This window comes from Danio aesculapii, chromosome 13 (assembly GCF_903798145.1).
Source record: "Danio aesculapii chromosome 13, fDanAes4.1, whole genome shotgun sequence".
NCBI lineage: Eukaryota > Metazoa > Chordata > Actinopteri > Cypriniformes > Danionidae > Danio > Danio aesculapii.
In genome coordinates this window covers 29,513,676-29,528,546 of record NC_079447.1, presented here as the reverse complement: position 1 = coordinate 29,528,546, position 14,871 = coordinate 29,513,676, and the positions used below count along the sequence as shown (strand labels likewise).

The following is a 14,871-nucleotide window of genomic DNA, read 5'->3' as shown; positions in this document are numbered from 1 at the left end:
GGGTTTAGAACAACGTGAGAGTGATTCAATTATTGCCATTCTTGATGAAAAACGTTTTAGTACAGTGAGTAATACTATGAAATCTTTTCATTTAAACAGCCTTATTCCAACATTTTCAGCAGCCATTTCTATTCAAGTTCTCCTGGGAAGATTAATGAGTTGGTAAGTCATAATTATGACTTCAATAGCACCTTTTTGATTGAAGCAATATTGCAATGTACAATTCTGAACCAATTTCTCATTGGTGTCATTTTTTCTTGTGTTTATTTCATTACTCAGAAGAAAGAGTAAGAGTTACCTCAGATGAATATATAGTCAACTCAGCAGTGTTGGCATGTTACAAACTGATTTTACTTCTAATTATTTCTGTGAGATTATGTCTTTACAGTTGTTTTGACCAATTTAATGGATTCTTGATTTACAGGATATCGTCGGCTTGGTGAACTTTGGCTTGGCGTGTCCTGTTTTTCAGGTTTCAGCACTTTGTAACCAAAAATAAGTAAATAACACTTATGTAATGTTATGTAATTTTAATGTGCTTTTATTTATTTGTTATTTTTTTGTAAAAACATGTAATTGAGAAGAATCTTATCAATATAAAGACAAGGTAGTACAGCAAGTTTTTCAATATTGAAAAGCCAATTTGTGTCTCATACAGAGCCCTGTATTTTCCATAGGTTCTACAAAATCATTCATCCTGGAAGAAGGAGTCTAAATCCCCCATCTCTTCTTGGGCCTGTATAGGGTTTGCCTGAGATGGACGGGACGCGCTGGGAGGATTTTCTTGGCTTTTTTGCGACATCTCCACTTCTTTCTTGATGCCTTGGCCTCCACCCAGAAGCTTCTGGCTCTCAGTGAAGTACTGGTTTGGATGATTGAGAGAAAACCCAGCATCCTCAACCTATAACAAACAAACAAGACAAAATGTAAGCAAAAGACTACACTACTATCTGATTAACCTTTTTAAACCAGGTTTTCTAAAAAATGAAATAAAAATCCTAAATCACAAAAAAGTTAGATAATACACAAAATATTTCTGTGCGCCTTTCAGTAAAAACATGTTGATGGTATTTTCAGTAGCTATGTTTCCATCAAAAAATGCTAATTAAATGTATGTGCAAAACTGTAATATCACATAAAAGATGTGCAAATAAAGCAGTGTTTCCATCCAACAAGAACAAAATAGTCACTTCCTGATTAACTGGCACCAAATATCAAAAGTAAAAACAGAATTTGCTGTGGTAGGAGAAGCTGCATCAATCTTTTCTTTATTTAATAAATGCCTCAGAAGACAATGCAGACATGCAATGAACACGTTGTGATGTCTGAAGGCATGAGACATAGATAGGGCTGTATGATATGGGCAAAGAAAAACTATCACAATTTTCTTGAACAATATTGCGATTTTGATTTTAATCACGTTTTGTCACAGACAGACTGAATCTGTGTTTACAGTGTGAATCTGAAACATATTTCAAAAGAAAAACAATTAGATCTTTATCAAAGACCTGTAACATGTCTCTAAAATAGACATAAAATAAAATAAAAATCACCTAGTAAAGCTGTAACAAATGATCTCTACAACAGACCTAAGGCAATACAAATATTTGTGTATGTGTGAGCATCATACTCAAGTAAAGCTCCAACGTTCTGCTTGACCAATTATCAGAAGAAGTTGCGTGTGTGTTCGTGGAGTTGTTTTGTCAGGCATAGATCATAGACCTCATTTTGACGTTGCCGTGAAATAGGCCATTCACATATCGCATCTTTTGTGCGCACAAGTCCAAATTTCCAATGGAGGCACGTATGCCAGGTGTCCCCAGTTGAAAACATCTCTTTTCAGACAAACTTTAAATTGAACTTTTCAGAATGCCGCACCGCAAGTCACGCAACAAGATCTGAGCGATCAGCTTCATACTTTGTATGGAATATACATTTCATTTACCTCAAACAAACACAAGACACCCGAACACCAAGTTCTTATTAATTCTCTCCATGCATAAAACTTGTATCAGAGGTGCAGCAAAGTTTTGTTAGTCTGTCCTCCTCTGAGGAAACGGTTGATGGTCAGCACGCAACGACAAAGGAGCGACCGCAAAGCATGTTGAAAATGCTGAAGGAAGCAACGCGCGCAGCTTTCATTTTAGACGCAATACATGACTGACTTAAAAATTACCTGGTTCTGCCATACATCAGCTTTCCTGTATCCAAAGTAACTTAATCCCATACCACAGAAGTTGACTTTTTTTGACACCAAGTCCTCCTGTGCTGAACTCATCATCCCTGTATATGCAGGCTATTTAGTCTCCTATTCTCACACTCTGTTTACAAGCGCTGCGTTATGATTGGTTCAAATACCATACTGCGGTAAAATCGTGCTGTAAGGCGATTTAGAAATCGCACTTGTCCAAATCTTGAATTAGATACGATTTTAATTAATCGCACAGCCCTAGATGCAGAGCACTGATGCTCTTCTGGAGGTCATTTTTAACATAACACGAATACTGAAGCAGTTACTGCATTTCAGAATGAGCAAAACAACTTTTCAGATGTTTTACAATATGCTCAGTCTGCTGGTTTGTCCGTTCATACACATTTTTATTATCACACAATCTCTTATAACAAAATCACATGACTTGTTTAATGTACATACTGGATTTTGTTCAGTAAAAGTGTTCCCATCGTAGTTTATGCACATTAACAAAATGTTTATCCTAATTACCCAGCTAAGCGCATATGTTTTTATGCGCATTTTCAAAATTGATGCACATCTTGCCATTTTTTTATGCACATCCAAAATGCACATGATAGGTGAATGGAAACATAGCTAATGTCTCCGGTCTCCATATGAGGATATAAACACATGAACTTCATCTCCAAAGCTGCCCTGACAATCAAAATCAAAAACTCACAATCAAAAACTTTTGACAACTCTTTAATTTAAGTTTAACCAAAAATAAAAAATAAAAACCGCTAGAAATATATAATCTATTGTACAAAACAGAGCTGTAATTATTAAATCACACTAAAACTAATTATTGTTATTATATAAAAAATGTTTATTGATTTATTTTTTTAAGTAGTAATCATGCATCGGAAATAAACAGAATGGTTACATTTAATTTTGACAAAATGCTAAAATAATAAACATTTATTTTTACATTTAATTTGAACATTTAATAAATAATTACATTATTTTGACAACAAATTTAGATTAAATCCTAAATCTAGAAAATGAAAAGTGAAAACGCAGAACTTAATAAATAAAAAAATCTCTCTTATAGCCACAATATTGGAAAAAAAATACAAATATATGTGTGTGCGTGTGACATGAGCAAAATATATATATTACTGAGCAAAAACATATTTTCCATAAAAATAACACCCTTCGAATGTCATCTAAGTGTACACACAGTGAATTTTAGGCAGGAAGCTTTTTGCCCAACTCCTTTCTTTCCTCCTTGTTTATGGCAAACCCTCTTACTGATGGATCCCTAAAAGCTCATTGCATTCAGAACGGCGCGCGATCCATTTGTTTCTAAGTGCAGAGGATATGGCTGTTTAATTATGCCTCAATCACAGCACGCCCCTGATACTCCTCATGAATCACAGTTTCAGACCGTCTCTCTGAATCGAGAGCACAGGGGTCCCCGCGGTAGTTAAGCTGCGGACAGAAAGATCCATTACTCGGATCCATCTCAGAGTTAACGCATTACAGCGACTCTGCGCCAAATCAAATATGCATAAACATGAAACAATCCCAGCCCAGGCCGAGAGACGGATCAATCCGGCGGATGCGCAACAAGCTCTCCTTCCCCTTTCTCCCAGGTTCGCCTCTCTGCTTTTCATTATTCTCTCCATTGTTTGATTTATTGCATGCGTGTAAATATTTCATCAGAGAAGTATTACATTTTGACCTTTAAATAAATGCTGCCAGGGAGGGAGGAATGCGAGCGCCTATTTGTTAAGGGAAAATGCAGGGCACATATGACAGTGATTAAAGTCTCCAATGCTCTCATCTAACCAGCTTGTTTTTGCAGCCAATATGGTTGTGGCAACTAGAGCTATCACAATTATACATTTATTTAATTAGTCTAAATCAGGGGCTCCCAAACTTTTCAGCCCGTGACTCCTAAAATAACAATGCCAGTGACTTGCGACCCCCAAAATCCTTTTAGGTTGTTATAAATATGCAAACGTTGCTCAAACAACAATAGGCCTATATAAGCACAGGCATATTGACGAGACAAAAAAGTGCAACAGTCTAACCACCATATCATATATAGTCATTCATTAATGTGTTTACTTTAATATTAACCTCAGCTAAAGAGACTGGTGGACACAATGTTTTCAACACAAGCCTATTCTTGGTTTAATTTTGGAGATCGCCAATCACAAGATCATTCTCAGTGTTCAGCTGTGGCCTGTATTTATTTATTTGTAATGTATTTGATTGCCATAAAGGTGTCAAAGTTTAACCTGCAGCTATAAAATCAATCTGCTGCTGCTAGTTGTTAATCTAACGTTAACACACCAATCCGATGAAAAAAAGAATTTAAAGGCTGATGGATTTTCATTAGCATGTTGTTGATTTTTACTATTAAAAACTAATTAATATTACCCATCTTCTGTGGGTTATGGATAAAATATGGTAATTCTAAAGCGACCCCCCTGTCATCGTTCCACGACACCAACTTTGGGAACCACTGGTCTAAATGATAACTGTGATAATTATTAACTGTCTGTTTTCAGGATTTAATGATTAACTTCCTTTGTAGGTTTTTTTCATGCTTGTGTACACTGTATATATTGTAAATTGTCACTTTGCACCTTTACATTTTAAAAGGAATGCATTACTTATTCTCTAAATGCCAGACACTTTCACAATGACACAGAGAAATGTTATACAGGATACACACACAAACTGTTTTTGGTGGTTTGAGGACATTAGTGTAATGTAATTTATACTTTGAAAGCGCTTTATATATGACCTAACCCTTAACTCAACCCTCACCGCAAACCTGTGGCAGATTTTGAATGTGAAAAGACTGTCAACCCTTGTGTGCTGTTGGCAATGTTTTCATCCACTCTGGAGTGATTTTGAGTCTTAATTTGGCGACAAATTTGTCTGTTTCAGCAAGTGGATTAATTTTTGGTGACAAATCTTATTTTGGGAAAATGCTTTGAAAATAGTCAAAAATTCAACAATACACTCTGGGCAGTTTTAAAATATTACATTTTTTTGTTGTTGATCATCAGTTGCAGTGCAAAAAAAGCTTAGTTTCTGCCTTCTACATGGACCTTTACATGGAGAGACATTTGCACACCTATGTTGAGAAAATCTAAATAAGCAGCTCAGCTCTCAGAACATAGTAAACATAGTAAGTGTATTTATGCACACAAGCTATAATCTGCTGTTTTACTCCATAGAAATCCATACAAAAGCCAGAAATTTTGCACAAGCTTATCTAAAGAGATATTGCTGCCAACTGATAATCAACAGTAAAATGACACATTTTACCTATTCCCGACAGGGAAAACTCCCAACAATCAAGAATGCTTGATTATATGCTGTCACAGCTTTGCAATCAAAAAATTTAATTATAGTCAAGGTCAATGGGGCAAAAACAGCCACAAACATCACGAAAAGGGTTAGGGCTGGGTGATTTGGCCCAAAATCAAAATCTCAATTGAACATTTGAACTCGATTACGATTAATGAACGAAAATAGTTTTATTTAATTTTCTTCCTTCAAAGTTCACAGATAAGTTTTGTACAGTAAATATGCTTACTTGTTATAAGTGAGAGATTTTTGAATAAAGGGTGCATTACTCGATTTTAAAATAATTAAAGGAAACACACACTATCTATGATTATTTATTTCAACGTTAAACAACTGAATTTAAAAAACATTGCCTAAAACCAACACTTACTCTTTCGTATAAAAAAAATAAATAAATAAATAGTTTGCACTTTTGGAAACAAAATTAATAATTGTTATTATGTTTATCATATCAAAAGTAGAAAATAAGCAGTATCTCTTCTAAATAAAATAACTCTTGTATATCCTGTAAATAATATTTTAAACAATGAATTTCTTGCATTTTCTGTAAACAAACATTTTAATGTAAATAAAAATTTTATTGCAATCGAAAATATGCCGTCTCCCAGCCCTAGAAAGAATAGTCAATTTGGACAGTATACAAGGGTTAAGTATGGTTTTAACAGTTTTCAATTATGAGAACAAACCTAGGTCATACCCATGTCAATACTACAAATAGGTCTCATTTTTAACCAACAATACCATTACAGAATTCTCATAAAAACACCCATTACACTTTTAAATTGATCCTTTCTATTGGATGTTATACATTGAGATATTTGAGTAAATCTATACTCAATTTATCGTTATAAATTGGTCACAAAATCAATTATATTGGATTTACATTCGATTAGTCAGGTTCTCACAAAAAAAAAAACTCAACAATGTATATGTAAAGGGTAAATTTAAAACAAAAGGTTTATAAAGAGGAGAAATTGCGCAATCATGGAGTTATTTAATAATCCCGACAGGTCTAGCATCAACCCTTCACAGATGGTGGGTGCAGATCCACTGATTCTCCAACGAGAAGGTTTTATTGCGCCTGTTAACGTCAGAGCTTTCTTCATTCTAAAATATGAGTCATGAATTTCTGAGATGTGTTTTCATTGGGTGGAGGGGAGGCGGCAGTTTATCTTTCAAATGCTGTTATTGCAGGCTGTTCATCAGGAAAGCCATCTTCTTCATTTTGCCGCATTATAAGCCGCTGGCACTGTTTGGCTCGGGGCGATTAGTCATCAGCAATGACCCCGGTCCCCATCGCCCTGGGGCCACCAGCTAAATGATGCCCTTGGACTGCAAAGGCGCTGCTGTTTCACCAGGAGCCATTAAAAGCCATTATATCCTATCAATGACACTTTGAGTGCATAACGGCATTAAAAGAGGGGTGGCGCAGACACAAACACCGTTATAAAGCTTTCTTATTGAGCGAATAAATCTAGACGCGCAAGAGATTAGAAATTTATACACACTCTTTGATTTACTCGGTTCAACATTGAGCAAAAGCATCAACAACAGCAGGAATGGCAGAATATATGATCTGAAGTGTTTACTGAGATGTGTGTGGGACTTTTACTATGCACTGTTGCTGTGATTATGGACAACTATGTTGGAAACAATAATTGGTTTAAATAGGAGGAAATCAAATTTTATAAAATATAGTTTACTCTTGTTCAAAGGTCTGGAGTTAGTAAGATTTCTTGTTTAAGAAAAAAAAAATCAAAGCAAGTATTCATTAGATTTGTCTTTATGTTGGAAGAACACTTGTTATGTAGTAAAAAAATCTAATTCAAATAACCACTGCTCTTTTAAAGTTTATGATAAATATACCGTTTCCACAAAATATTCACAGCTACTGTATTCAACACAAAACCAAACAATCACAATTAATCTTAAACAGGAAAATCAGTATATTAGAAGGATTTCTGATCACATGACAAATGTTTTAGCCTTGATTCAAAGAAAAATAACTCAAAAAATGGTTGTTGCATTATAATAATATTCTACAATATTTTTGAGTTGACCGAGTTCTGAAAATGTCTTACCAAACAAAACAACCGGGTATATGCACACAGACTTTTAATTTTCAGTCTTTCCATTTAGGGCTGGGCGATAAAATCGGAATTGATATTTACTGACCGAACACTATTATCAATAACTATAAAAAAAAGTTCAGTATGGAAGCTCTACTTTTATTAAACATATGCAAATGTTGAGCGCGCACCTTGGAAGCAATGCCAATATGCTTAGGTTGTAAGTTTGTCACTTCCCATGGAGACGTGCGTATGGGAGCGACACGCACATGTTGTGCAAGCGGTTCCATAAAGCGCTGCACACGTGACGCGTGTGCATTTATCAGCCGCATCTAGTTGAAAACGTCTGAACTTCTCCGAATGCCACGAGCGCACCGCGATTCATGCAAGTAGAACTAACCAATCTGCTTTACGCTTTGTATTGAATATACACATTTAAGTAACAGTAGACTAATTACCTCAGACAAACACAGCGCACCCAAACACAGCAATGTTTTTACTTTTCTCTATTAACTTCAATCAGAGTTGCAGCAATGGTTTGTCCATTTGTCATCCTCTGAAAAAAGAGTTAATGGTCGCCTAGTTATGAGAGACGCCAGGGGAGCGCAAGCGCAAAGCTCATTGTAAATGGTGAAGGAAACCATGCACTCGCATCTGTCACTTCAGGTCAGAATAACAACACATGCAAAAACGAGTGCGGTGGCTAGCAGCAGTGAGGAGATTGTAAATAAAAAAAGGATGCCGCCAGAGTGGCTTTTTTGTTTCTTTTCTTGTGCATCACACCCACTAGCTCCACATCTAAAAGATTTTTTTAGCATAGGGGTAATGTAGTTAATCAACTACACAATTTGTAATGTTGCAGTATGTATTTGAATAATGAAGGATTTGATTATCATAATTTGTGTTGTTGACAGTGTTTGACGTTTACTGTATCATTATTATTCACACCTTACAGATGTTGATCTACCTTTACCATTGCACACACTTTGTAACGTTTTATCAATTTAACATGTCTCTTTAACATGTTATGTTAATATGTTATGTTTATTTTATTATAAAGAGATCAGATATTTTGTTCAAATATTTTTGTTTTTGACTATTAAAACTATTTGCCTTAGTAATATTGGTAAATTAAAATAAAGGTGGTTAAAAAAATAATATTCCTAAATGGATTGTTAAAAAATATTAAATAATTATCAATATAGAATGATATGAAACATGATATCGTGATCTTTTTTTTTTTGCAAAATCATTGTTTAAGATTTGAGTTTTTTTAAAAGTGATCTTCACTGCCTGATAGCTAGATGATATAAAGTGGGTCTCAGATTGGACAAGAAGCAGTGCATTAAATGTATTTTTTCCCCCGCCATGTCTTTAAAATCTGAAAATTTATTTTACCCCAGCATTTTAAATGGAGTTTCTGTGTTAGCCTGCTGTTACTGACGGCACTAGCATTTACAGTGTCTCATCTTAAGCTTGAACAACTAAATGAATGCTTAATTTTATTTAACTGAATGTATTTTAATTACACTACAATATCAATACTGTAAAAAAGAACCTTATAATACTGAAAACAGTCACATTAACCTTTCACCAGAAGTTTACCGTTGGCTGAAAAACACTAGCAGTGCATAGAGCCCATTCTAATGATGGTGTACATTATAAAATAAAAACAATGCCACTAGATAGAAAAACACTGTGATGAAAAACTGAGCATTATTATTAATTTTAATAATACCAGTTAGCATATAAACTCTTGCAGCCCTAAAAATCTAATACTTAAAGCATAATAAGACCTATATATATATATATAAAACCTATATATATATATATATATATATATATATATATATATATATATATATTATATATATTATATATATATATATATATATTTTTTTTTTTTTTTTTTTTTATCATATTATCAGATAAATCTGGCAGGGGGCAACAGATGAAAATGAGCCCTTGCTAACTCTGGCTTATTTACAGTTCAACTGTTTATTAATGAGCATGGTCCCTGTTAAAATAAAATAAATTAATTAAAATTCAAAATACATATTACTACAAATAATTTTACAAAAGAAAATAAATATACTATTGGACTTCAATAACTAAATGAAATATTAATACATACTGAAAAACTAAATCCAAAAAAAATAATTATTATTATATTATTAAATTATTATTATTATATTATTAAATTATATGTATTAATTTTTCAATTATATAGCAATTGACTATAGTAAACAGAAACTAATTATTAAAATAATACTTATTTTACTTATAAAAATAACATACATTTAATTTAACATACATTCCTCTGATATATTTTCACAAGTTTAATATCATATAGGCGTATTGCCTGATTTCTCTCTAAAGATACTGGAAATACTTTATGACCCATATGGCATCCTGTTTAAAACCCTTCTAGCAACACACTGCTGACAAACATCTGAAAGGTTTACCAATCTCTTTCATATCCAAGACTGTCTTTTCCCCCTCTTCGTATTAACCTGTCACCTAGCAGATAGTGTGCGTTTGCGTGCTGTTGGTGTGTGCACATTTTCATTCTCCACCTGACAGCCAGGCTGCATTTTTAGCAGAAGGACAGGGCACAGGTGACACACAGGTAATCTTGACTGACATCGCTCTGAAATATTTCTCTCTTGGCAAAAAAATAAACAAAATATAGAAAGGTTCTAGGCAGAGTCATATTCACTCTCCCCCATAGAAAAATACGAAGAAATACATTAGATAACCATTTTAAATAGAGCTGTAATCATTTGCTTTCTCATTCAATTCTGAACACAAATCCACAGCTATTATGGCCCTGTCAAAAGAAAGCTTATTGAATCTGTGAAGCACAAAGTCCAATCTGAAAGGTCAATCCAAATAGAAAAAGCTAAGATTTAGCATATATTTTATTTAATATCAGAGATTGTGCTCCCTTGCCCTGGAAATATAACTGTAATGCTAACCTTAAATACACTGTGGAAATATTAATGACCTTGAATGGACAATGTTGACCTAGTCTTCGCCAAAATATATTTAATTATAAAAGTTCGAAGGTTTAAACTTTTGATATACTTGATTTTTACAACTGTATTAAAGACTATTTTGGTGTTTACATCAAACTAAATTTACAAAGTTGATTTTATATGCATGGGGAATCATATTAAACACAATAAAGAATCTACTTTAAAGTAAAAAAAAATAAAATAAATGAAATGTAAAATATAGGTAATTTTCCATTGTGATTTAAAAAGGTATTTATGTAAAAATGAAATAACACACTTATTCATACAAGTACACATTAAGTATAAAAAAAGATTAAGTGATCAATCGAAATTTCATATTTTTAATCAATAGCTATATATACATCCAATGATGCAAATTAAACTTATGCACAAAACTGGAATATCACTAACCATTTGCTATTAAAGCACTGTTTTCAATCAATGTTTAACAAAAATAAATAAAATTGTCACTTCCTGACAGAGATTTAAAAGTATCATTTGTTTCAAAAATAATTTTTTTTTCATATATAATAAATTTCTTGCGCCTCAGTAGACAAAACGCAATGAACGCAGTCAGACCTGGCTTTGGGAGTGCAGCCACTCAACACAGTTCTGGAAGGTTATAACATCAAACTATTTTGATGACGAAGGAATTTTAGAATGACTAAAACAACCTTTCAAAAAGTCTTTTGTTATTCAAGCAGTCAGTTCACTGGTTTACTGGTTGTTGATAACTTTTTTGACGTGCTTGCTAGAATATCTTCACTATATGTGATTCCATTGTAGTTCATGCTGATTTTTAAGTTAATCCTACTCAGTCGTGCGCATGCATTTTAATGCACATTTTCAAAATGCATACGCATCTTGACATTTCAATTAAACATTTTTAATGTGATATTCCAAAATGCACACAAAAAATAGGTGGTCTGAAATCCAGCCATTGAAAGTTTACTGATGATAACTACAGAATACTTTTAGATTATTCCTAAAGTTTCTGGAGTTAATCTGCATCTGGCAGTTATTTCCTCAATTTTCTAACAGATATTTTTATCTTGGATGTCTAAATTTCCTAATTTTATAATGATATGGTGAGCTGCAATAAAGTAACTGAAAACCTCTGACAGCAGATTGCCCACATGCATGGCAAAAGAACCTTTCATAACAAGAAAAGCTAGTTGTTCAAAATCTATGATTTCTACAATGCTGCATCTTTACAATGATAATAGCTGGGGCTTCCATCACTGTATTATTGCGCATTTTCAAGTACTGCATGACAACCGAGTAATGGAAACACCAAATTTCAAATAAAAATCCCAGAATTCACAAAAAGATTTTTACACACACTTGGTGTATTTTGACTTGTGTGAAAATGGGTTAATACAAATAATGGGAGATGGAAAAGCATTTGCAGAATGAACTCTGATGTAGCTAACCAGCTGTCTCCTTTATGCTCGTCTTATTTACAGTCGATTACTAAGTAACCAACACTACAGTCAATCGCAATAACTTGATGGAAATGCACCCAATTAATACTGAATTTGGGATTTTTTTTTTTTTGTTAACTTTGAATAGATTTGCTTCACTTTAGGGTGGAAACCTGGCAAATTACTCAAGTCACCCAAAAACCTGCACAAAACAAATGAAGAAGAGAACAGAATAATGCAGAGAATCGCGATGATTGAATCTGTCGCAGAACAGTAAGAATCGCTAAAACAAATTGGTTGGAAAATTCGGTAAACAAACTCTCAGCAGAAAGAATCAAAAGCTCAGACTAACCTTTTCTGAGGAGCATGCTGTGTGGACAGGAAACTGGTCCAATATCTGCTATAAAATTCCTTTCATCGCTAATTTAAATTCGGTCTTATATAAAACATTATGTTTATGTTTATTGTCAAACTGGGAAAGGCGAAACCCAGCAATGACCCAGAAAGTCAAGAGGAGTTTGGCCTCTTATAAAGCTCTATTGCTATTAAGTCAACAGAATGTTTACAGCTGATGATCAAATAAAGTAGTCAAATAGTTATTGATAAAATGTTCAAAAACATACTACCAATATTTTTCTTTTTGGGAGAATCACACACATCCACTGCAATGACATCTAAATGTAGACAACTGAAAGATACTCAGTGCATGACCACTTCAGTTAGCTATGCTGAAATGATGATATAAATAAAGCAGGACTATGATATAAAGACCCTGTCCCAAATGCCACCCTAAGACCTCAAATGTCAAATGGGACACCCTACGGGCTCATGGACTTCACTGACTCGAGCAACAGTCATCGTATGTCTGAAAATTCACATCAAGTGAGCCATTTGAGACAGATCCAAAAACAGCATACAGAATTATGGCAAAGGATCAAATGTAACTAATCACGTTGCTAATGAACGGAGATTGAAAGGATGACTCTTAAAGCATTTTATTCAACTTTTCACATAATGATTCATTTGGAGGTCAGTTCATGGCAGATGTGACTACAATGGTCAGGCTGTGCAAAGACTTTGCAGTCCCTGAGCTGACAAAAGCAGGCCCAATTACAACAAAATGAAAAGCATCCTTACACTGTGTGTCAGCTCAAAGTACTTCTGGCAGGCCAGCTGATAGTGCATTCCCTTGACCAGCTCCAAAATCTGTGAAAGAGAGAGAGACAAGGAGGGGGGTTGGTGAAGTGGTAAGCGCTTGAAACAGCAATAAAAAGACAAAAAAAAAAAAAATGGAAAACAGCAAGACTGATAACAAAAAGAGAGGTCTTCATTATTTAGAAACATTGACATGTATAGCCCAAAACGAAATTTGCTTAAATGATTAAAGATAAGATATTAAGAATAAAAAACTACTCTTCTTGGCTTCACAAAACAACAAGAGGCATTAGAGGTCGAAGGCACCTCAAACTTGGCATTAGCATGCACTTCATATCCAGAGAGTAACTGGATGTTCTTTAGCTGTAATATATTTTATTTACACCTTTATTCTAATGTGTCTCCAGCATGATAAGATAGAAATCAGTGACAAACATACCACACCACAGAGGTTGTGTAAATCTAAAATAACAGGAGCTTTTCCCAAAATGGAGAAAAAAAAGTGTTTTTCCATTCTGACAGATAAAAAATGAGAGCTTTCTGGTCTAATGCGTCTCCATACTTTAGAAACTTCCCTACAGATAAGGGAAGCTAACAAGAAGAATAAAAAACTAAGCTGCTACATTACTATTAAATCTTATGCAGAAACAACCCTAATATGTAATTTTGAAGCCTAATTTTGTTTTGAAGGTCTCCTACAACAGGTTTACATCATTACTAGATCAAAAACATGGTCACACATTATTCTTATAATTTGCACTACAACACTTCTACTATTGTTTTATGGAGCCAGATCGGTCTCAAAAATTAAACATTTACAAACTGAAATTCATACATGCACAGCACAATTCACATTTACAAAATCCAATTTGTACGTTCAAAACACAATTTGTAAATACACAAACTCTATTCACAAATTGAAAACACGCTTCACAAATACAATTCGGAAGTTCAAAACACGATTCAAATATACACAAATTCAATTTGGAAGTTCAAAACACTATTTAAATAACACCAATCCAATTCGGAAGTTCAAAACACGATTCAAATATAAACAAATACAATTCGGAAGTTCAAAACACGATTCAACAATACACAAATACAATATGGAAGTTCAAAACACGATTCAACAATACACAAATACAATATGGAAGTTCAAAACACGATTCAAAAATACACAAATACAATGTGGAAGTTTAAAACACGAGTCAAAAATACACATTTACAATACGGAAGTTCAAAACAGGATTCAAAAATGCGCAAATACAATTCGGAAGTTCAAAACACGATTCAAAAATACACAAATACAATTCGGAAGTTCAAAACACGATTCAAAAATACACAAATACAATTCGGAAGTTCAAAACACGATTCAAAAATACACAAATACAATTCGGAAGTTCAAAACACGATTCAAAAATACACAAATACAATTCGGAAGTTCAAAACACGATTCAAAAATACACAAATACAATTTGGAAGTTCAAAACACGATTCAAAAATACACAAATACAATTTGTAAAATCAAAACACGATTCAAAAACACACAAATACAATTCGGAAGTTCAAAACACGATTCAAAAATACACAAATACAATTTGGAAGTTCAAAACTTTTGTACTTGTAAATGCAACATGACTTTG

At 33.6% G+C, this 14,871-nt stretch overlaps 1 protein-coding gene across 1 annotated transcript in view; it reads right to left on the bottom strand.

The window, feature by feature from the left end:
* Positions 1-642: 642 nt before the first annotated feature.
* Positions 643-14,871, bottom strand: part of prim2 (DNA primase subunit 2) — a 159,461-nt gene continuing 145,232 nt past the window's right edge. The window contains exons 16-17 of the mRNA XM_056471464.1: positions 13,211-13,279; positions 643-901 (exon numbers count right to left, since the gene is read on the bottom strand). Coding sequence (XP_056327439.1) covers positions 689-901; positions 13,211-13,279 — 282 coding nt within the window. The 3' untranslated portion in view covers positions 643-688. The remainder of the gene's footprint in view (positions 902-13,210; positions 13,280-14,871) is intronic.